Source organism: Electrona antarctica (assembly GCF_951216825.1).
Source record: "Electrona antarctica genome assembly, chromosome: 11".
Classification (NCBI taxonomy): Eukaryota; Metazoa; Chordata; class Actinopteri; order Myctophiformes; family Myctophidae; genus Electrona; species Electrona antarctica.
The window spans coordinates 10117704-10141390 of NC_136792.1; the positions used below are offsets into that span (position 1 = coordinate 10117704).

General features: G+C 42.6%; 1 protein-coding gene across 3 annotated transcripts in view; it reads left to right on the forward strand.

Moving 5' to 3' along the window:
• The first annotated feature begins 3584 nt into the window (after positions 1-3584).
• The window catches only part of rasgrp4 (RAS guanyl releasing protein 4), a 39273-nt gene continuing 19170 nt past the window's right edge, over positions 3585-23687 (forward strand). For all 3 annotated transcript variants that reach the window (XM_079514519.1, XM_079514521.1, XM_079514520.1), the window contains exons 1-6: positions 3585-3772; positions 17254-17417; positions 17986-18097; positions 19776-19838; positions 20761-20898; positions 22765-22900. In XM_079514519.1, coding sequence (XP_079370645.1) covers positions 3669-3772; positions 17254-17417; positions 17986-18097; positions 19776-19838; positions 20761-20898; positions 22765-22900 — 717 coding nt within the window. In that variant the 5' untranslated portion in view covers positions 3585-3668. The remainder of the gene's footprint in view (positions 3773-17253; positions 17418-17985; positions 18098-19775; positions 19839-20760; positions 20899-22764; positions 22901-23687) is intronic.

The window sequence follows — 23687 nt, forward strand, 5'->3', positions numbered from 1 at the left end:
AAGTGAGTTATGGGCAAAATTCAAAATTTACCTACCACTAAACTGTTGACTGTTGACTCAAAAGACACCACAAGAATCTCCAAAAACCATAAAATTTGGCACACACGTCCCTTGGGTCATCCTAAGACATCCTAGAAGGGGTGCCCAAAAAAATCTTAAACAGGAAGTGAATTATTGACAATATATTTCACTTCCTGTTCATGATTGTTTTTGGCACCCCTTCTAGGATGTCTTAGGGTGATCCAAGGGACATGTGTGCCAAATTGTATGCTTTTTGGGGATTATTTTGAGTCAACTGTCAACAGTTTGTGGCCATTTTGAATTTTGTCCATAACTCACTCCCTGATTTTTGGGCACCCCTTCTAGGATGATTTAGGATGACCCAAGGGACATCTGTAGCAAATTGCATGCTTGTATCGATTCTATCGATTGTCATGCTTGTATCGGTTGTATATGTTTGTATGTTTTGTGTGGTTTTTTGTGTACATGTGTTATGTCATGTGAAGAAATGTAAAAAATAAAGTTTACAAAAAAAAGGAAAGGGATTAATGTGGAAGGTTATCTCATTCTGAGTGGTTTATAAGTACATTTTTGGCATTTAAAATTGTTTAAAAAATATTCAAGACATATTTCATGGGTTATTTTTGCCAAATCCTTTAATATTAGTCTAATTACTATAAATGTAAAGGGTATAGGCTACTTGGCACAATCAGTCAAAATTTCATAATTATATCACCATTTAGGAATAATATAGGTAATTTCTGGTGGCCATTTTGGATTTTTCCTTTAAAAAAGCCTTTAATGTGTCCAAAAAATTTGGGCACCCCTTCTGAGATGGTGAGATACACCCTAAAGAGTGCCGTGTACCAAATGTGGTGCTTGTATCCACTGCGTTACGAGCTTAGCCATTTCATGACTGTATTACCCCCTAGTACTATATGAAGATATCATCATCATAATATGCCAGGAATACACCCGTCACAATCACTCATACAGTAGACAATTAAACAGTACTAGCAGACTATCAATGTTTGAAAGCACACCTTGAAACTACAGTGTGTGTGTGTGTGTGTGTGTGTGTGTGTGTGTGTGTGTGTGTGTGTGTGCGCGTGTGTGCGTGTGTGTGTGTGCGCGTGCGCGTGCGTGCGTGTGTGTAAAGATGTTTACCTCCTCAATCTCCATATCTCATCTTCCATCATGCTGTCCTCTCTGTCTCCTCCCCATAGCAACAACATCTGGCAGTGGAAGATATGTCACCTGCACTTGTCTGTCTCACTGCTGCCTTAATGCCTGCTCCTGAAAGAAACACACGGAAAGATACGTCACCAGCTGACGTTTGAAGTCACTTGAATGCTGGGAGTTCGAGTTAAAAGCACGAGTTGGCTATGTAGCCTATGTTATTTATCTACACGGTTCATCTCTACACAAACGACCTTACTTTTCTGCTTATATACGTTTAAGACAGCATTACATGTGCAGATAGCTCTTCAAACATCTCCCAGAGAAAATACTATTATGTACATAATTAATATAAAATAAAGCTCCAGCAATGCGCCGTCCTGAGGTAATTTCACTCACTGCTCCACTGCTCACCACCACCCTGGTTAGTGGTTACTGTAGTTACAATGTCAGGCCACAAGGTGGCGGCATCCTGCCATTGTTTGCCATACTGCCAGATTGCTCAAAAACTATTTGCACTTTGCAGCCAGTAGGCCTAGTAGTAGACTAGTAGCCAACAGAGATCTACTACTGTATACTATAAGTAATGAGTCTTGTCAATAATGATGAACAACAGAACAGATACAGAGTCCCTGTTTTACACAGCTTGACCACGTTGTGTTATGAGGTTTATTTTTCCCTTTTTAGCCTACCTCCTTTATTCCTGTTCTGTTCTTTGGCTATATAGAAGTGTATATTTGTATGTCTCTAAATGTTTTGATAAATTGAACAAGGTGGACCCTCTTGTAAACAAGTGTAATGCTTTATTGGGTCGTCCACTCACATTAACAGTATTTGTATTGAGTTGTGCTTGAAATGTACTGTAATTCTGCAAACTGTTAATACAATTTCAATCAATCAATCAATCAATCAATCAGCTCAGCTGTTCTCCGTGTAGCCTACGTGCAGCGCGGTGAGATGTCAGTCAAACAGTCCAAATATTGCCAAACACAAGTTGAAACTTGATTGAACGTAACTACGCAAGTAACGCAACCCTTCCTGTTTCTAGACCATTGCTGCTAGATTACTGTAATATGATTGACACATTGTAGAGGATTTTTTTCCCTTCTTTTTTCTCTGATTCATCACCACTCCCCTCTCATAGCCTGCCCTATATATGCATTCGAGGTTTTTTAAACCACAGACTCGGGGATGCTTCACTTGCTTCATGCATCTTCCCTGGTTTCTGAATGGCCACCTCGCCCACTCTTTAGCTCTCATGGCTTCCTGGAGCATGCCAGAGACACCTCTGCCCTGCAAGAACAGTAAATATATCCCCTGTTCGATCTCCTCTCGTCTTCTTCCCCCTTTGGTGTGTTTGAACAAGGGTGTCTTTGAGGGCCCCCTGTCCAGCTGCACAGTTAAATTCAAAGGCACAAACACTACCTCCACTGTTTCCGTGTCTGCCATGGTGTCTCTCTCTCTCTCTCTCTCCCCGTTTGCTGCAGTGCTCATACTGCTCTGCTCACCCAGCCAGCCAGCCCTAGATAGAAGAGACAACATGGCCTCCAAATAAATGTAGGCCTACATCAAGATTTCAGGTCAACTAATAACTACTTAACATTCGCAATAAAGGAAATGTGTTTTGTTTTTCTTTTGTTACAACCACAAGTTCAACTGATCTTGACTTGATATATAGGCTAGATATGGCTCTTCTTAAGACTACTTAGATAAAGTTTTAGGTGTGGCCTATTTCTTCTGACGCGGTTCTTCTAGACTAGAGAGACTGAACCGCAGATGTTATGATGTTATGTTCTCTCTCTCAGATGATTGCTCATCACTATCTATCTCTCCTCTTCCTCTCACTCAGTGTCTAATGTAGCCTAGGGCAGGCTACTATCACTGTTCCCCCTCCCCTGGTGCGCGTGCGCGCTCACAGACACACACACAGTGTGTGTGTGACACACACGCACGCACACGCGCCGCCACCACAACCAGCGCTTTGCTTGTAGCCTACACACTCAACCAGTCAGTGCGATCGAGCGAGTTCCCCTATCTCTCTAGGAGCCAGTTCCTCCATTTAAGATTTGTTTTGTATATGCTAAGAGCGTGTGCAGTCAGTGCGTGGACCGACAGTTTGAAGTTGAATTACTTTTTGTTTGGGGGGGAGGTCTCTCGTTGTGGTTCCTCAGGGATTTACAGGTAGGCGATCTCAGCCAGTTGGGGTTCCAACTTGCCAGTTTGCAGTCAGACATCGACATATGGCAGAGCGCGGCCCCTATACGCTATACGCGGAGGTTCTCATACGTGTTATATTCTAGGAGTTAGTTTTAGGACATCATCATCATCACATCAACCCCCCGGTAGGAGGTCTCTCCATCCATCCATCCATCGCTGCATTCACACAACGCCGCTCCGCTCCGCTCACCTCACTCACACCGCCGGCGCCGGGAGGAGGAGTTGGAGGCGCAGAGCAGAGCAGAGCCTGTGCTGGTGATGATGGGGCTGTGATGCATCGGAGTAATTCAGATGCACCGGCGGCGGGTGCCCTGCAGCGTCGGAGGAGATCTGAGGAGAAGAGCAAGACCCCATCAGCTATGAACAAAGCCAACAGGTAGGTGGTAGGCAGCGGCTACGGTAACTCAATGAATGCGATGGAGGGGAGGGGAGGAATAAAACACTGATGCCTATAGGCTTTGTAAACTTTGTAGTGCGTTGATTTTGATTGATTGAAGTATGTATTGACAGTTTGCAGAATTACAGTACATTTCAAGTACAACTCAATACAAAAACTGTTATATGGCCTATATTGTTTTCAGGGTAAAGGCATAGTGTGAGTGTGTATGTGTCAGCGAGAGGAAGATGTGTGTGTGTGTGTGTGTGCGTGTGCACTGTGCAGGGGCCGTCCCTTACTGGCAGTGTGAACCTTTGTGGCTTTTGTCAAGTTTCTTGAGAAAGAGTAGAGTGGGTGTTTTTCTCGGCTCTCGCAGTAACGCATAACATCACAGCAGGACGTTAACCGTTTGAAGCTTGAACTATATGAGTATAAGATTATGGTCAAAATCAAAGGTCGCACAAGAAACAGATTCGTTTTTTCGCGCACATCATGGAATCAGTGCCTGTAATAATGTGTGTTGCCTGCATGGCAGGTGTGTGTCAGAATGACAATGTCATGTTCTCCACGCAGGCCTACGTGTCGAGGTCTGTGTGTGTACTGCACACAAGCATGCCCTCATGCACATGCCTAGTGTCAATTGTGTTGGAAAAATCATGTCGTTCCCGGCACACTCACGCACGCGCGCACACACGCGCGCGCGTGCACACACACACACACACACACACACTGAGACATTAAGACTTAAACGTATAGCTTTATAATACTTAACGTTTGAGGCCAAACTTTGACATTTAAAGTTGTGTGTGCAGTCCTATATAGGCCTATATGATAGAGAGAGAGATTGTAACATAAGTGTTCAGTTGGGGAAATAACTACAACAGTATATACATGTCAGATAAGTGGCATAATAACTAGACTATTGCTAAACCAAACTTTGACAGTTCAGTTAATTCTTGTTGAGAGACTGAGAGACTTGCACTATAAGCAGTCTGCTCTGCGCTGTCATCTCTCTCTCTCTACTGTAGTTGTGACCACAGCTCTCTTATCTGATTACCTGGAAAGACAGCACAGGGCTGTGGGTGTTTGTCAGAGCTTAGATATGATCACAGGCATCTATACATTTAAGGTGGACTGGCGTGGACTGTGTCTGACTGTAATGGTCATGGATGCAGTTCACATGCAATTACAAATTTGAAAATTAAATTTTTAATCCAGAGCGATTTACAGAAAGAAAGGGAAACAAGAGGTATTAATTATGCTTGATCAAATGCATTGAAATAGTAATTTACAATATACAATTTAGGCATTTAGCAGACGCTCTTAATCCAGAGCGATTTACAGTAGGGCGGCTGTGGCTCAGGAGGTAGAGCAGGTCGTCCAATGATCCCTGGGTCGGCGGTTCGAATCCGGGCTCCTCCTGTCCACATGTGGAAGTGTCCTTGGGCAAGACACTGAACCCTACATTGCCTCCAATGAGTTGGTCGGTGTGAGCTTGCCACCATTGGTGTGTGTGTGAATGTGGGAAGTGAGGATGCTGGTGTCGACTGTTCGCCGCTTCACCTCCCAATGAATGAACCGTTGTAAAGCGCTTTGAGCACTTGGAAAAGCGCTATAAAAATGCAATTCATTATTAGAGTAAGCAAGAACAACACATGGTAACACATCAAATACATAAAAAATAGTCATCAAGAATCATACGTAAGAATCTAACATCCGTCTAACAGTGGAATATAATGAAACTGCGTATACACTATAGTGCTATGTTTACATAAAATGACATAAGTTGAGGCTAGGGCAAGTGCTACGGCAAGTGCTACGGGCTAAGATGGAGTCTGAAGAGGTGGGTTTTCAGACTACAGCGGAAGATTTGGGATAGAATTTGCAGTTTTGATTGCAATGGGAACTGCGTTCCCTAGTTTTGGAGCCAGAAGGGAGAAGAGTTTGGGACGCGCGGAGCGTTGTCCCGGCGCTTTTAGTGAATGTTCTTCCAGCTTCCCTGCGTTGGCTGATTTGAGCGTGTGGGAGGGTTTGTAGGGTCCGATCAGACTTTGAAGATATGGGGGTGCCATACCTTTGGTTGCTTTGAAGGCCAGCATCAGAGTTTTGTATTCTGTGCGGGCAGCAACCGGGAGCCAATGGAGGGAGCAGAGAAGGGGGAAAGGGAGACATGTTAGAATTTTGTCTGGTTGATGACCAAGTGAGTAATCTTGGATCTTGAACTAAGAAGATCAGTCTAAACAGTATAATATCAAAAACTATGTACATTGAAACTAAGTCTAGAAATGACCTGGCATCTGCCTTCATACATTTTAGCCTTTGCATAAGCTTGCAATAACACTATATATCGGCCTCACATCATATGCACTGTTGATAGACTGTATATCTATTAATTTGTTTCATGCCCACTGCAGTGCTGCTATGAAACCTAAAGTAGGCCTACATTTCACAGTGGACCGTTGCAGGTCCATTTTTGTACACTCCCCATGCAAAGGAGCCCGACCGCTCCTGATTTTGGAGAGTCGTAGACCAGGGGTTCTCAACGTTTTTGGCTGGGGACCCCCGGAAATGCTTTGGCCATGTCTCGCGACCCCCGCCCCGCCATCCTCCCCACCACCAATACAAATTGACCGCTTAATAATAGAGAAAATACATCATAAATAAATACTGAAACCAGATAATCAAAAAGGAAAGTCTATGCATGTGTACTATGTAAACTCTCAATTTCCATTTTCCAGCCATTCAGTTGCAAAACGAACCCCCTTTTGTTTTCTTTTTTTTTTAATCATCTGGGGACCCCCCAAAATAATTTCGGGGCCCCCGAGGGGTGGCGACCCACAGGTTGAGAACCCCTGTCGTAGACCACCGATTAGCCTACTGATATTTTATTTTTGCTAAGATTTTCTAATCAATTAAGCCATATTTTAATCTTAAGCCATATTCAAATATTTTCAAAAACAGCCAACTCAGAACGCATCACGTTGGGACACGTTATGAGCTTGTAGATCTGGTATGTTTGATATCTTTCCGCAAAAATAATTGGGACACACTTCGGCTGCATATATTCGCTGATTCCAGTTGAATACTGGAGCGATACACCGCCAGAGCGATACGTCGCGGTCGGGCTCTACTCCCTTCGGTGGCAGAAAATGTCTTCATCTGGGTTTGAATTTGACATCTATAGTCTGTACAGTCTGCTTCATGCTGGATGAAAATAAATGGATGAATGGTTCATTTGAACACATTTGTCCCACGATGTGGAAGAGGAACAAGAGACTAGGTTGTGGTGTGTGAGTGTGTGTGTGTGTGTGTGTGTGTGTGTGTGTGAGAGAGAGAGAGAGAGAGAGAGCGAGCAGCACCACACAAACAAGACCTTCAAAGGCCCCTGGCTTCAATTAATCAATTAAGGACAGAAAGAAAGAGGAATTTGCATATTCCCCACCAGTGCGTGTGTGCGTGCGTGCATTTGAGAGAGAGAGAGAGAGAGAGAGAGCAGGGGGGACTGGACTTCTAGCCAGGAACTGTGGCGCACATGCATGGGAATGGGTGGATGTTTGTCCAATGACTTTTTGTGAATGGACTGAATATAGAGCAAGGATGAAGGAAGAGGGCAATGTAGCTCTGGTCTGCTAATTCTGCCCTGCATTAAGGCTATGGGACCGATGGTGTCTAGTTCTCGCATGAAATGCAGAACCAGCCTCTCTTCTGTAGCGGGAATATAAAGAATGTTTTACCTACTCACCAATACAAAGAACGGGTTGTGCAATTTATTAGAAAGCCTACTTTCCTTAGTGGATGCACTCTGAGCCCCCCCACCACACGTATAATATGCACTTTTTGGCCAGAAAGGGATTTTTTGGTCTGCATTTCATACTAGACGCGATCGGCCCCATAGCCTTAATGCAGGGTAGAATTAGCAGCAGGGCAGAATTAGCATTAGGGCTAGTATGGACCTGAGCTAAGGGGAATGAAGAAAGGAGGAGTGTGGGCTCACTGGGCTGTTTCTGAAACAGGACCTTTATTTATTACACATGACCAAGTCTGATAGGTCAAGAAAGATGACAACTGGCCTGGGCCGGCCTAGCGGTCCTGCAGGCACCTATGCTGGTAATCCAGCCTGACAAGTGTGTCACGGGTTCGAGTCCCGACCCCGACAAACGTCGCTGCTGTGTGTCTTCCCCCCATCTCTCTCCCTGTTTCCTGTCAACGTACTGTGTCTATCAATTGAGGCAAAAAAAAGCCCAAACAATATCTTTATCATTGACGTAATATAGACACTATGCCTATTTGCTCAGACACTATGACGTAAAATTCTCCATTCATTGTCAATGGGAATTTAATGTTTGTGTAAGACGAAAATCTACACTAAGCTGATTTTCTCAGACAATATGACGTAAAATTCTCCATTCATTGTCAATGGGAATTTAATGTTTGTGTAAGACGAAAATCTACACTAATAGCTGAATATAGGAGGGGCTAGCGACTCAAAATCTCGCTTTATGTGGACAATGTGCTTCTTTACATCACAGACCCTAGCAGTAGTCTGCCTAACCTTCTGGACCAACCTCTCCAAAAGCCTACTATTTCCAGTCAATAACCTAGCCAAACTAGATAGCTATAACCAGTTCCCATTTAAAATAGAACGTGAATCTTTTATATACTTGGGCATAAAAGTTACTAGTTCATTCAAAGCACTTTATAAGCAGAACTTTAAACCTCTTCTGGACAACACAAAGAGTGACTTGGAACGCTGGTCAAAACTCCCATTTTCTCTTGCAGGCCGTATCAATTCAATAAAATTGAATATATTACCTAGATTCTCACACTTATTCCAAATGATCCCCATGTATCTTCCAAAATCATGCTTTATCTAGCTTGATCGTATAATATCTACCTTCATCTGGAACAAAGCTCCTTCTCGGATAAAAAAGGCCAGCCTTGAATGATCCAAGACAGAGGGTGGGTTATACCTGTAGGTCTCCCTAACTATATACATTACTATTGGATTGGTACTATTGCCTTTGTCACAAATAGAGGACGACTTTGGTCAATCATGGAACTGCAATCCAGTCTTCCAGTCTCTCCAATTTCGCTGTTGGCGGCTCCACTGCCCATTAAACTGCAAACCTTTAATCTAAATCCGATGATTCAAAGTTCAATTAAAATCTGGATTCAATTCAGGAAACACTTTAAACAACAACAAATTAGCGGTCTCTTACCCCTGACTTTTAATCCTCTTTTCCTGCCCTCGCACTTGGACCTAGCTAGCCTTCAAGCATGGCACAGCTGTGGAGTGATATTTTGTGCAGACCTATTTGATGAGGGTATACAGAGATAGCCTGGCTAATAAGCCAGACCGAATCAGCCGTTGGCAAAAAGAAAATTGCCTGCCGGCGGATTACGGTCTGGAGAGGCTCAATATTGTACGCCCATCTCCTACACCAGAGAACTGGTGTGGCCAATCGGGACACGGTATGCAATATGGGCGGGCTTTGGTACAGTGACATTCAATGCTTGAGACCTTTGACTGACAGTAGCTCTGACCAATTGCGTCAAAGAGAAAATGTTTGAACCCGCCCCCCGGGAAACAAGATCCATTCCATACACAGCATCTCCAGACTCAAATACCACACGACAGTGTGATTTGAGTCTGGCTTATTAGCCAGGCTAATACAGAGAAGGAGAAGTCCGCACATTGGCCGCAATTTGGCATTACGGCTTTACGGGTGCTTTTAAACTCCACTATGCGCCTTCCCAAATGTGTGTGACCAAAATAGCAATTTAGGGGAAAGCGTGCCAAGACGTCCATGACCACACCTCTATAGGCACAAATACTGGTGTCGGCATAATAGATAGCGGGTGACGCTGGACCAAAATACCATTAAGGGACAAAGCAAGCTCCTATACTGGTAATTTCCGGGCAGCGGCTGACTTGCGGGCCACGTCGCGGATAACAGCGACAATGAAAATGGAGCCCTAAGGGCCCTATCTTCCGCCACCCCTTACCCTTTATATTATTCCTAAACTTATTTGGCATTTTTTAACATTTTGAAAAACATTTTAAAATAGTTCAACTAGCCGATCTACATCGACGCATTGTGATCTTGTAGATCAGCTATTTGAACTATTTTAAAGGGTTTTTCAAAAAAACGTACCAATCCCTATAATGCTATCCTGGGGGTGGTCCCAAGAGAGGTGGGCCTTTCCGACCAGCTGAGGAGTGCAATTGCTTTTGCCTCATTGTTGGCTCGAAGGCTCTCATTAAAGGGATTGTGACATAAAAAAAAGTTTTTGTAATTTTTCTTAATTGTTCTAGGTTTTCTGAGCTCAATTCTGTGGTCTGGGGCTTTCTGGCTCAAACAAGTGCTCTGATTTTCCTGCTGTTTGTGATGTCACAGCCTGCAAATCAATGTCAATGGGATTTGCCAGCTGTTTTCTCTGTTTTGCCTGTTTTCATTGCAGCTCAAAAGTCTTCCAAACCCCAGAGAAAACTCCAGACCACAGAAAATCCTGAATGTTCAAAGTTCAGGTTTTTTGGATGTAATTGAGGTCATCCCTAGTGGGGACTGGAGTTGATGGGGCTGGAATGCACCTCCCTCCCGATGCTATGATTGCTGGTGGCGGTTACTACTACTATTGATCAAGATTATTTGCTCCTATTAGATATATTATATATTTATATATATTTATTTCAGTCTTTCTTTTTTGGGCTCCGCAGGCTAATGAGTGTCAATTCTGGGGGATCTTGACATGAAAAAGGTTGAGCACCACTGACATAACCGTTAGGATTTAGAAGACATTTTGTAGAATCTTAGTGTCAGGTCTAAATGGGTTATTAAACTAGGATAGAAAACCATTTGACGCCCATAATGCCCATAATGTAAACCCCATCCATAACAGGTGTCAGAGACCGTGACCTCTCTGCGTCCTTCCTTACCCCCTGCCCACATTGACACGGAGTGCCAACGATACCCGTGTGTTGTGACGATTACCCATTCTTGTGTAAGTGGTCCTTTCAGTACTCCAGGTGTAATGAGGTGAGACGACACCATAATATAAAGAATTACACTTGTTTACAATAGGGCCCACCATTTTCAATTTATCATTCATCAAAAGTTAACAGGAGTTCGTCAGTCCAAATTCCCCCAAGCAGGTGGTCAAATTTGGGACGACCTCAAGAGCAACGATTAGACGTGCCTTTGAGCAAGGCACTCGGCTTCTCAGCAGCCAACTGTAAAAAGCAGTGTTTGTACTGGGCAACTGTGTGTGTGTGTGCATGAACGTGTGTTATGGTTTGTGTGTGTGTATGTGTGTATGTGTGTGTGCGTGCGTGCGTGGTAAGGTGATGACGTAAAAGAGAGACATTGCTGTTAACCTTCCCTTGTTACACAAGGCAACATAGGGGGTGTGCTTATATTTGAGCCACATTTTCAGTGCCCTCTACTGAACTGCGAGTGTAAACGTGTGTGCGTGTGTGCATGTGTGTGCATGTGGTTGAAGGGAGGCTTAGATAAGGGGATCTAGATCTGGTCATTCAGGGAACTTGCGAGCCCTTTCTCTGAAGTCACACACTTCCTGGTTACATGTTAAATAACAGAAACAGCATAACATTCACCTGTGTTAGCCACTAGCGTTTCACTAACTGTGCTTTGATCTGGCCTCTCCCTACATGTTGCATTGATCAGTGTAAAATGAAGTGTAATCCCAAACGATTCTTTAAAAAGGATCCCTGGCTAATAAGTCAAATATGTCTTAAAACATTATACTTGCCCTCTATAACTAAAATGACAAAATAATAACACCATAAATATCTTATTTCTTTCATAAATAGAGAATCCTTCACTCAATAGGGACTGCCGCAAGTTGATGATGTCATATGCCCATGTGTGGTCTAGCCCTATGGAATTATGGAATGCATAATGCTAATAAAAAACAACTTAATACTTCCTAAAGTTAATATGCGCATCAAAGCCATATTTAAAATATTTTTGAGTGGTGTAAACCACTCCTACAACTGGCTTTGTTAGTTTACGTGTCTGTCTGTCTGTCTGTCTGTCTGTGCACAAAAAATGAGCACGGTTGCTATGGTCACCCAGTTCACACGGGTGTGATTTCATTACGTCAGACCACAGCTGATCAGTCTATATAAGACCTTACACCACTCAGTTCACACAGGTGTGATTTCATTACGTCAGACATTACGTCAGACCACAGCTGATCAGTCTATATAAGACCTTACACCACTCAGTTCACACAGGTGTGATTTCATTACGTCAGACATTACGTCAGACCACAGCTGATCAGTCTATATAAGACCTTACACCACTCAGTTCACACGGGTGTGTTTTTTATTAGCACGTGCATTCCATAATTCCATAGGGCTGGACCACACATGGACATATGACATCATCAACTTGCGACAGGAGCAGTCCCTATTGAGTGAAAGATTCTCTATTTATGAAAGAAATAAAATATGTTGGTGTTTTTAATTTATTGTTTTTGTAATAGAGGGCAATTATAATGTTTTAAGACAGGAAGAGGTCTTGTTCCACGTATTTAGGCTATATATATGTTTTACTTCATTGATTAAATAAAAACACCCAGATAAAAGCATTTATGTGCAAACTAATTCAAGCCTGTAAAGGCTGATAGTATTGATGCTAAATTGTTGTGCAGATAGCAAGCTGTGTTGTTGTTGATGTCTCAGCGTGATGTTGGGAATGAGATGGTTATTCATAGTAACTAGTCTGTGACACAGTTAACCACCGGTACAGTAGATCAGATGCAAAGGTGCTTCAGTACAACTGACCTGAACCCACTCACCACAATGTTGCACTGTTGCCTTCTGCTTATCTCATCATCATCATCATCATCATCATCATCATCAGCATTTATTTGACCCATTTTGACCTGAGATCAGATTCTAAAAATGTCTTCTACATCCTGACAGTTTTCTGAAAAAGCTATGTTTCTATGTCAGTCGTTCTTCGATTTTTCAAAAATAGCAGACCTACAAGCTCGTAGCGCGCCACTCGGTGGCGCGCTATGAGCTTGTAGATCTGCTATTTTTCAATAGCTAAAGCATAACATAATGCTAACACCAAAATGGGTTCCCGCCCAAAATGTGTTAAAGGGGCATTCCACTAATTTTCAACATTTTACTATGTCATTAATATACCTTAGAGCTGTTGTGTGGAAATAATAAAAAAGTCCCCCCATTCTGTGTTTCCTAGAACTAGAGGTCTGAAAAAAATCATTAACATGGTGAAACACATCTTGATGATGTCATCAAGATGTGTTTCACCATGTTAATGATTTTACTGGGGGGGACTTTTTATTATTTCCACACAACAGCTCTAAGGTATATTAATGACATAGTAAAATGTTGAAAATGGGTGGTTTTCCCCTTTAACTCACAACCATGTGAAAATGAGAGAGGATGTTTACAGCCGTAGCAGTGATTCTCAACCATTTTAATTTTGAGGACCCCCAGTTTGACATACATTTCTATCTCTGGGACCCCAATTCATATTGTAAAATCAATGTTAATTTAACTCTGAGGGTGTACAAATGGAACCAAATGGACCCATCAGGGTCCATTTGGTTCCATTTGTATACACTCTCTGAGTTACAGACCCATAACGGTCCATTTGGTTCGTAACTATCTATTATTTAGCTGGGAACCCCCTGGAACTCCCTCAAGGACCAGAGGAGGAACGGTTTTCAGAAAAGCACCCAATTTACAAATAACGTTTGACTTAAATAAATTAAAATTCAACATATGGGTGAGTTATATAATACCATGGAAGGTATTTTTCTCTCAAATTCAAAATGCTAAGTAATATTTTTGCACTCAAACAAAACGTGGAACTCATCCCCAACTCGGTTGTCGTTACATGAATTGCATAACGTCTGACTTCTTTCAAGCCCTTTATGTGTCAGTAATCTTTGGAATTCTCATGTTATTCACCCTAAAAAATTACAAATGGCCTACCTGTACTTATTTTTTCTAACTCAATGTCACATGCATGTCATACTATTAATTTTCGATCACTTTGCCACTTTTTCAAGAACTGATCTTTCAACCTCTCTCTGTTCAACAGTTAGTTTCAACCAGTCACTGTTATATTATTATTATTACATTTCTGAGTCAGCTAAAGGTAAAACAGACCACAGTGAGTCATCCAGGATCTGCTTCACTTGTGAAACCCATGGTGACACATGTGCACCTGTGTTAAATAGGTTAAGCAAATCCGACTCTTTCTGCCCTCGCTGTCCGTCCGTCCGTCCGTCTGAATATTAATACATAAAACACAAGCAGTTAGTTTTGTATTGTTTATTGAGAATATGCATTGTGACTATAATGCTGACTGATTTATGAAGATAGTCGATCTCGGTTGGAGCCACTAAAGAGTCGAAATGGTACAAAAAAATCCTGCAAATGGTCTCCTAAGTGGGCGTGGTTTTCTTCTCCCGACAGATTTTATATACCGGTATATATATATTTTTTGTATTAAGTTTTGATATTGTGACAGACTGTCAATCAAAATTGTCTTTATATAGAAAAGCATGTATTTCTTTCACAGGTGTTGTGAATTATACCTGATTATGTGAACGTGAAATAAATTACAGATGGCAAAAATGTCATGATTCCCAAATCAGCCCCCATCAACCAATACCGTTATGGAAAATGATATTATTGAGCATGGGAACACACGTTTTATTTCACTTTTAATATGTCAATTAATTTCACATTATAATATTCACATATAGAATCTCATCTTAACCCATTCTGGGCGGGAACCCCTTTTGGTGTTTTAAGCATTATGTTATACTTTAGCTATTGAAAAATAGCAGATCTACAAGCTCATTGTAAGTCTGCTATTTTCGAAAAATCGTGAAAATGTGGTGGAAATCTTATATATATTGTGTCAGAGCAAACGTTTTTATCATGTAATTCTGTGGGTTCTTGGCATGAAATAGTTTGAGAACCACTGACATAGAAACATTCTTTCATGCAGAGCCCTCTATGTGTCATCCGTACGTCAGACTGCTGGACAGAGAGACACTTTTCAGATATCTTCCCAAATCTCGTGAGAGTGGGTGGGGTTAGAGAAAGTTCGATAACAAAGTTGATTTCCTCCTGATTTGTCTCGCCAAAAAAAAGTAATTTTAGTATGAACATCTTGGAAATATTGTGTGCCTTGTGATGATTGGGTCCAATATTTAGTTCAGTGACCATGAAACTATAAGGAATGATTCAGAAGCTGCTTGTGTTCACGTTCATTCTTCCATTGAAAATGAATTGACTCCAGCAACCTGCTTCCCGTCTCCTAAAAAAAGGCGTGTGCCCAGTGCCCACATCGCGCAGGTACGGGAAGAAAATCGGAGATTGTGTGTCTTGCTATTTCCGTCTTGGCTAATGCTTTGCTCTCTGTTCCTGGAAGGGCTAAGCTGGGTCTGAGAGTTTAGCTTCATGCAGAAGACCATATTGATTGATTGATTGATTGATTGATTGATTGATTGATTGATTGTTTATTTATTTTCGTGTCGTGCACACCTTGTGCCCAACCCTCATGGGTGTATAAGACACCATTTCACAATTGCAATTACAGCATGTTTTACATTACATAATTTATGCATTTACAGCATGTTTACATTACATAATTCATTATATTACAACTCAGATGTATACAGAGTACTCTGTCTTCTTTCCCAAGCTTGACAGATAAAATCTGCTACAACGAAAGTCCCCTTGGCAAAACATATCTCCATTTTTACATAGTCATTTCAATCTAGGAAATCCCCACATATAGAAGACATTTTATTAATCAGATCTCTTATGTCATCGTATTTAGAGCAATAAAACAAAAAGTGAATTTCGTTTTCAATTTCATCTAGATCACAGAACAGACAATATCTCTCATCTTCAGGGATGGCATTAAACCTGCCAGTGCTAATGGTAATGTTCCTGACCTTATTTGAGCACAGAGAGATCGTTGTCTTTTGTTTAAATTATACTTCACATTCTTTATTCTTTATTATTCTTTATTCTTTATTCAGATGGATCCCCATTAGCTGCCACCGACGTAGCAGCTACTCTTCCTGGGGTCCATGACAAACAATACATATAACACAACACAATAAAAAATAACACTGCACAATAAAAACAGGTGCAATCTTGAAAAAAATACATTCATAGTACAAAATACAAATGCATTTAAGACATTAAAAATACAGAGAAAATAAAAACACTAAACAAGACATCCCCTTAAATGATGTCAGTTAATTAAATGACAATTATTTTCACTGTCTCCAATTTGCTATGAAAATGTCAAAGCAATCAGTGAATCACTAAGTGAAGAAAAGGTACAAGAGAGGGCCATGAAAGTAATAGCATTTTTTGAAACTTGGATTACAAATTGCTCCATCTATTTCTTCACTCTCAGCTCTTTCCAATTAATAAAATAAAATAAAAAGTACAAAGGAGTGAGTAGATCGGACTAACCACTCTCCTCTTTAAAAACAACAAACAAGTTATAGGGCCCTTAAGAGATCAACAGAACATAAGTAAAAATAACATGTAACAAAGCAGGGAGTGAACTCAACTAACAGGCCTGATACCATGACCCATGAGGGAGACTTACAGTATATAGGGATGGACCAAACCAATAAACAGAGGGAGGACAGCACTCAGAACTAACTCAACATTCTCAAATCAACCTTCCCAATCCCCAGTCTCAATCAAGCCTCTTGGTATGGTCCTCTGCATGAAGTGCCACTTGACGCTATGTCCCCCCCTTTGCTTTAATATGTTTTTGGGCCAAATGTTAGCCCTGAATTTTTGGCCAGCACAGGCAGTGGTATATACTTTTACAGTTATGATGATAGTGTAAAACTCACTCTATACAGTTATGATGATATAGTGTAAAACTCACTCTATACAGTTATAACTACATCTCAACTCGTAAATAAAGTGGCACGTGTATCAGTACAGTTTGTACAATCCAATCTGTCATAGCTTCCATCTAGTGGACGAATAATTGATTGCACATTATAGGCACATTACAGACCGACACAAGCCTACAATAGCGACGCAACTCACGCAGGGACTATGTAAGGACTAAGTAACATTGCGTTGTTTTGCTGTGTGCTGTGTGTGCTTTTGACTCACCCCTCCGTAAGGCAAAAACAGACTCTGTCGAGGCCTTAAAGCTGGCTCCACTGTCAGCCCCAGCTTTTGCCCTTCCAGCAGTAACAGCATATTAGTCACAATGCATATTCTCAATAAACAATACAAAACTAACTTATTGTGTTTCAGTCTTCTCATAATGTGAGGCTGGGATCACAGCTAGGCCTCACAAGCTGGCATGTTGATGACCCCTGACCCCCAATTAAACCTCTCTCTCTCTCTCTCTCTCTCTCTCTCTCTCTCTCTCTCTCTCTCTCTCTCTCTCTCTCTCTCTCTCTCTCTCTCTCAGGAAACCTCATGCGGAGAGCCCTGGTGGGGTCAAGAGCAAAAGGCAGGTGTCGAGGAGGAGGAATACATGTCCAAGCCCCCAGGACATCAACCGGGCCCTGCAGACCCCCAGCCCTGGTGCTGCCAGCCTGGATGAGCTGATACAGCGGTGTCTTAACTCCTTTGGTCTGTTAATACTCTTTTAGAATTATTTTGTTCACTGGTGATAGTGCTTCAAAACAATGTGACTGTCTTTCATATTGCTCCGTGTTCAAATAATTTGCCCTTGAATAATAATGGAACTCGACACTATCAATGTGTGTTTGTGTGTGCCCATGCATTTCCTGTTTACCCTGTGTCTTATTGACCCCCCTTGGAGAAATGGAATAGAGTTGGAGAGACAGAGATTTGGAGAACAAAATAACTATCAATCAAGCTGTATTTGTCCTGTTAGACTGGCAGTCTGCTATTCCCAGAGAACTTCGAAACCTTTCTAGTCATAACATCTATTTTGCATGCCCCCCCAACCCCCTCATCTCTTTTCAGCCAGTAACCACGGTGACATCATCATTATTGACCGGTCACTTATAGCACTTGTAAAGTGCGTCAACCGTCATTGCAGTATTTCAGAGAGCTAAAACTAAAATGGTCAATGGTTTTAAATTAGCCACTTACATAATGCACGCTCTTAACATCCCGTCAATAAAATCTTAAAAAGTTGATTGTGTCGTCATTTATGTTGTGCTCATTTCAGACTCAGAAGGCAGGTTGATCAGCACCCGGGGCTCCCAGCTGGTCCACATGACGCTGATGATGCACAGCTGGGTGGTACCGTCCCAGACCTTTGCCCAGAAACTCCTCAACCTATATCCTTTATGACGCTCCGATTGTCCATCACCGTCCGTCATGTTCTCTCCCTGTCCCTCACTGCCTTGCACTGTCCCTCACTGCCTTGCACTGTCCCTCACTGCCTTGCACTGTCCCTCACTGCCTTGCACTGTCCCTCACTGCCTCTCACTGTCCCTCACTGCCTTGCACTGTTCCTCACTGCCTTGCACTGTCCCTCACTGCCTTGCACTGTTCCTCACTGCCTTGCACTGTCCCTCACTGCCTCTCACTGTCCCTCACTGCCTTGCACTGTTCCTCACTGCCTTGCACTGTCCCTCACTGCCTCTCACTGTCCCTCACTGCCTTGCACTGTCCCTCACTGCCTTGCACTGTCCCTCACTGCCTTGCACTGTCCATCACTGCCTTGCACTGTCCCTCACTGCCTTGCACTGTTCCTCACTGCCTTGCACTGTCCCTCACTGCCTCTCACTGTCCCTCACTGCCTTGCACTGTCCCTCACTGCCTCTCACTGCCCCTCACTGCCTCGCACTGTCCCTCACTGCCTTGCACTGTCCCTCACTGCCTTGCACTGTCCCTCACTGCCTTGCACTGTCCCTCACTGCCTTGCACTGTCCCTCACTGCCTCTCACTGTCCCTCACTGCCTTGCACTGTCCCTCACTGCCTCTCACTGTCCCTCACTGCCTTGCACTGTCCCTCACTGCCTTGCACTGTCCCTCACTGCCTTGCACTGTCCCTCACTGCCTCTCACTGTCCCTCACTGCCCTGCACTGTCCCTCACTGCCTTGCACTGTCCCTCACTGCCTCTCACTGTCCCTCACTGCCTTGCACTGTCCCTCACTGCCTTGCACTGTCCCTCACTGCCTCTCACTGTCCCTCAGTGCCCTGCACTGTCCCTCACTGCCTCTCACTGTCCCTCAGTGCCCTGCACTGTCCCTCACTGCCTTGCACTGTCTCTCACTGTCCCTCACTGCCTTGCACTGTCCCTCACTGCCTTGCACTGTCCCTCACTGCCTTGCACTGTCCCTCACTGCCTTGCACTGTCCCTCACTGCCTCTCGTTGTCCCTCACTGTCTGCTGTAAAGCTACTGCATCTACCTGTTGATTCATTAGGAAAGCTAATTGTTAACAACAAGGCAACTTAACAACTAGTTGAGACATGCGGCTCACAGCCTTTCATGTGGGCTGTCTCCAAGTGTGTTTCCTTTCCTTGTTTGCTGTGTTTTTGCTGTTTTGAATGTTATGCTATGTTGCTGCATTGTCTGAAGGAAGCCAAACAAAAATAACTCTATTTTACTCTAATGTACCTGTTACACAAGATGTGTAACAATAAAGTACAACCTTGAATCTTGCCTCTCAGGCACCCTCAGGCAGACAAACCTTTTAACAGATTGACATACAGTATAGGCACTCACAGCTCCACCACTCACCACTCACCACTCACCACCACCACCACCATTAGCATCCTCATCATAAGAGTGCACTGCTATTGGCCTGTCCTGGTCCCTATTGGTCCCAGTCACATGTGAGTTAATCTCTAACACAATAAAACAGAAGTGGCTTTGTTTCACGCTGCGTATTTACTGACTTTGGGACAAAGCTGATTTGAAGTGGGTAAATTGTGGCGTGGGTGTGTTGTTGCCTGCTGCTGTGTAGTAAGCCGTCATGTTATTGATTTCCCCTTGACATTCTGGCACCTATAAGGACTGTCCCCTTGAGAAGAGGGGACTGAGGAGACCACAGATCTGTCACCTTATCAGGTTAGTGTGCGCCTTTTCACCAAACCATGTGTGGTCAGTGTGTGTGTGTGTGTGTGTGTGTGTGTGTGTGTGTGTGTGTGTGTGTGTGTGTGTGTGTGTGTGTGTGTGTGTGTGCACTCGTGCGTGCGTGCGCGTGCAGGATACAGAGCTGAAATTGGAAGCGATGAAAAATGTGAAGACAAAATTGGAACTGAATCACAAGCTGAAAAACTATCTTCTTTCGATCGAGTGTATCTGTGCACGCTACTGTCAGTCAGAACCGCTGGCCCCAGCCCACTTGATGCTTGTATGCTTGTTTTGTTTCTTGTGTTTTTGTGGGGGTTTTCTTTCTTGGGCTTCTTCTGGGACTTTGAAAGGTAACTTTTTTGGCTTTCTAGTAATGACTGTAATTAATACTATTCAACTTTCTATTCGACTTGTTGTTGTCAAAAGGTGTTATGGACAATACAGAGTAATGAAAGCTGTGTAGTTTATGGGGCTGGGGGGGTCAGTTTTTCCTGTCGCTGTTTTGTCTTGTTGACCTGAGGACGAAATGGAAAATGGCTTCTAAATACTAAACAGTTTCTGAAGAAAAAATGTTTATATGTCAGTGGTGCTCAACCTTTTTCATGGCAATAACCCCCCGAATTATGTGTATTTGGCCGCGGACCCCCATCTAAAAATACGTTATTCCAGGGACCCCCCCCCCCCCCAGAAGCAAAGATTTGAGTTAAAACGTTCACTGTGACAGAATATATATTCAAAGAGTTGCGCCACATTTTCAAGATTTTTCAAAAATGGCAGATCTACAAGCTCGTAGCACGGCACTCGGTGCCGCGCTACGCTGGCTTGGCTGTGGTTCTGGGCTATGATAACGAGCACTGTAAGTAAACACTGTGTGTGTGTGCTTCTCTCTCTGTGTCGTGTCCTGGGTGGTATAAAGGCAGTGGATCAGCCAGGTACCGGCCGTGTTCGAGGCGGACCCCCTCCTGGAGCAGATCATGGGGGACCTGTGGGCTCTGGTCCGGCCCGACGGAGAGGAGACCACCTCTCAGATCTACAGCGACACCTCCTCCTGCCCGTGAGTCGCAGTGTTGATTTTGTTGACTAATAAAACTAAGACGAAAAATGTTCGTCGACTATACCATTTTTCACTGACGAAAAACTAAATGAAAACTATAGCTATGATGACTAAAAGTATGACTAAATATGCTGACAATTTCGTCAACAAGTAAAAACTAGACTAAAATGTTAGGAAGGGACTAGTGGACAAGAGATCCAGTATAAGTCATTTTACACTTGGTTGGATGCTGAAAATAGCCGAACTACAAGCTCACAAGCTCACAACAAGCTCACACGCTCGCAAGCATATAATAGTCATTACGACTGCATCAAGGCCCACCAAAATACATTTTAGTCGACTAAATCACCTGTAGATTTAGTCGACTAAAATCTTATGATATTTAGTCAACTAAAACTAGACTAACACTAAAACATTCCAGGTGACTAAAATGTGACTGAAACTAAATGAAAACTATTAGTACAGAGACTATGACTAAAACTAGACTAACACTAAAACATTCCAGGTGACTAAAATGTGACTGAAACTAAATGAAAACTATTAGTACAGTACAGAGACTATGACTAAAACTAGACTAACACTAAAACATTCCAGGTGACTAAAATGTGACTGAAACTAAATGAAAACTATTAGTACAGAGACTATGACTAAAACTAAAATCTAAAACAACACTGGTGAGTCGGCACGCTGTAAATCTGTGCATTTTTACTGTGTCCTATGTACTGTATACAATACTGTATGTAAAACACCCAAGGACAGTCTCAACCTCAAGTTCTACCGCTCAGCTAAACCAGAGGCAAGCCCTGCTCAGCCTGAGGAGATATTGCACATAATGAGCAAGTACAGTAGGCGTGCCACCCGACACCAGCGTCTACATTTATTTCACCACCTATTTCACCACCTCCAACCACTGTAGATTATCCCCCATTACGCCAGCAGGCGCATAATAGGGCATAATATGGGCATAATATGGGCATATTGAAACCCCATATATAGATTGTCCTTTTGCCCCCTTTTTTATTTTATTTTTTATTTTTAACAATTTAGGCATTTAGCTTAATTCAGAGCGATTTACAGTAAGCAAGAACAACATGTGGTAATACATCAAATACATAGAAATAGTCATCAACGATCAAAAGCATTGTTGTATTTCTTACCTATGAAGTTATTCAAAGGTTAAAAGGATAGGCAGTAGGCACAATAAGATATGGCCTCAGCCTACAGCCCTACACCTTTTTGAGTGGTGTAAACCACTCCTACAACTGGCTTTGTTAGTCTGTCTGTCTGTCTGTCTGTCTGTGCAGAAAAAATGTCACCCAGTTCACCCGGGTGTGATTTCATTACGTCAGACATTACGTCAGACCACAGCTGATCAGGCTATATAAGACCTTACACCACTCAGTTCACACGGGTGTGAGTTTTTGTCTATGTTTTATATAACAAATGAAGATATGGCAGATCTGCTTTTAACCCATTTAGGCCTGAAATTTAAAAAAATCCTATGTTGAAATACCTATGTTTCTGTATCAGTGGTGCTCAATATTTCATGTCAAGGACCCCAACAATGATATGTAATTGGCCACCGACCCCCATCTGAAAATATGCAGGAACCCCTCAGAAGCAAAGATTTGAGTTAAAAACGTTCGCTCTGAAAGAATATATATTCAAAGATTTCTGCCACATTTTTCAAAAATAGCAGATCTACTAGCTCGTAGTACGAGCTTGTAGATCTGCTATTTTTCAATAGCTAAAGTATAACATAGTACTTGAAACACCAAAAGGGGTGCCCGCCCGGAATGGGTTAATTGAAACCGTTAATAAAGTATGAGAAAGAAAACAACAATGTGGCGGTGCTTATTCCCCCAGAAGCTCTCACGTCTACATAGCCGAGACGCCGGCGGTGAAGAAGAGGAAGGTGTCTTTGATCTTCGACCACATGGAGCCTGACGAGATGGCCGAGCACCTCAGCTACCTGGAGTTCAAGAACTTCTGTAACATCTCTGTGAGTTTCATTAGAATATCATCATATTTCATCGTCATTACGATCCTGAATAAAATACATCACACATCATTCATTCATCATCATATTTAATATCACTATTCAATTAGCTGCTGGTTGTGTTTAGTTGGATCTGACCACCCAAGGTTCTCCGATAAAAAAGAGGTTTCTGTGACACCAAAATACTCAAGAATGACAGCTTTATTTCTCCTTAATCCATGAGCCATGGTTTATTAAAGCAATAAGCCACGAGAGGTCTCAGGTTACCAGGTATTTTACAATGGCTGGGAGGCGTAGGTAGACCCGACGCGCAGCAGAGGTTCTTCTAGTAAATATTAAAAATAAAAATAGGCTCTCATTGACTTCCATTGTAACGGGGAAACAGCTCTCAAAGTCACTCTTTTAGCACATAAGCAAACACAACAAAAGCTGATTCTGATTATCACATCAGGAAAACGCATGCTGTTTTATTTTCGTCTTTTAACATAGATTTATAAAGTAACTATTTTAGTTGGAGATATAGGGCAGTATTATGCGTGTCTTAAGTACCAGGTCTTATTACTTAACTTAAGACCTGGAGGCGTGATCAATGCCATTTGGCTATTCTGAGTGGCCAAACAGCATTGACCATGCCTCCAGGTCTTAAGTTAAGTAATAAGACCTGGTACTTAAGACACGCATAATACTGCCCCTAGTCTGGAGTTCCGTGTCAGACGTGCCCAACTATATGGAGTCCTATGGAGTTGATGGAGTATACATATGATCCATATATGGGGATTTGTGCTTGTTT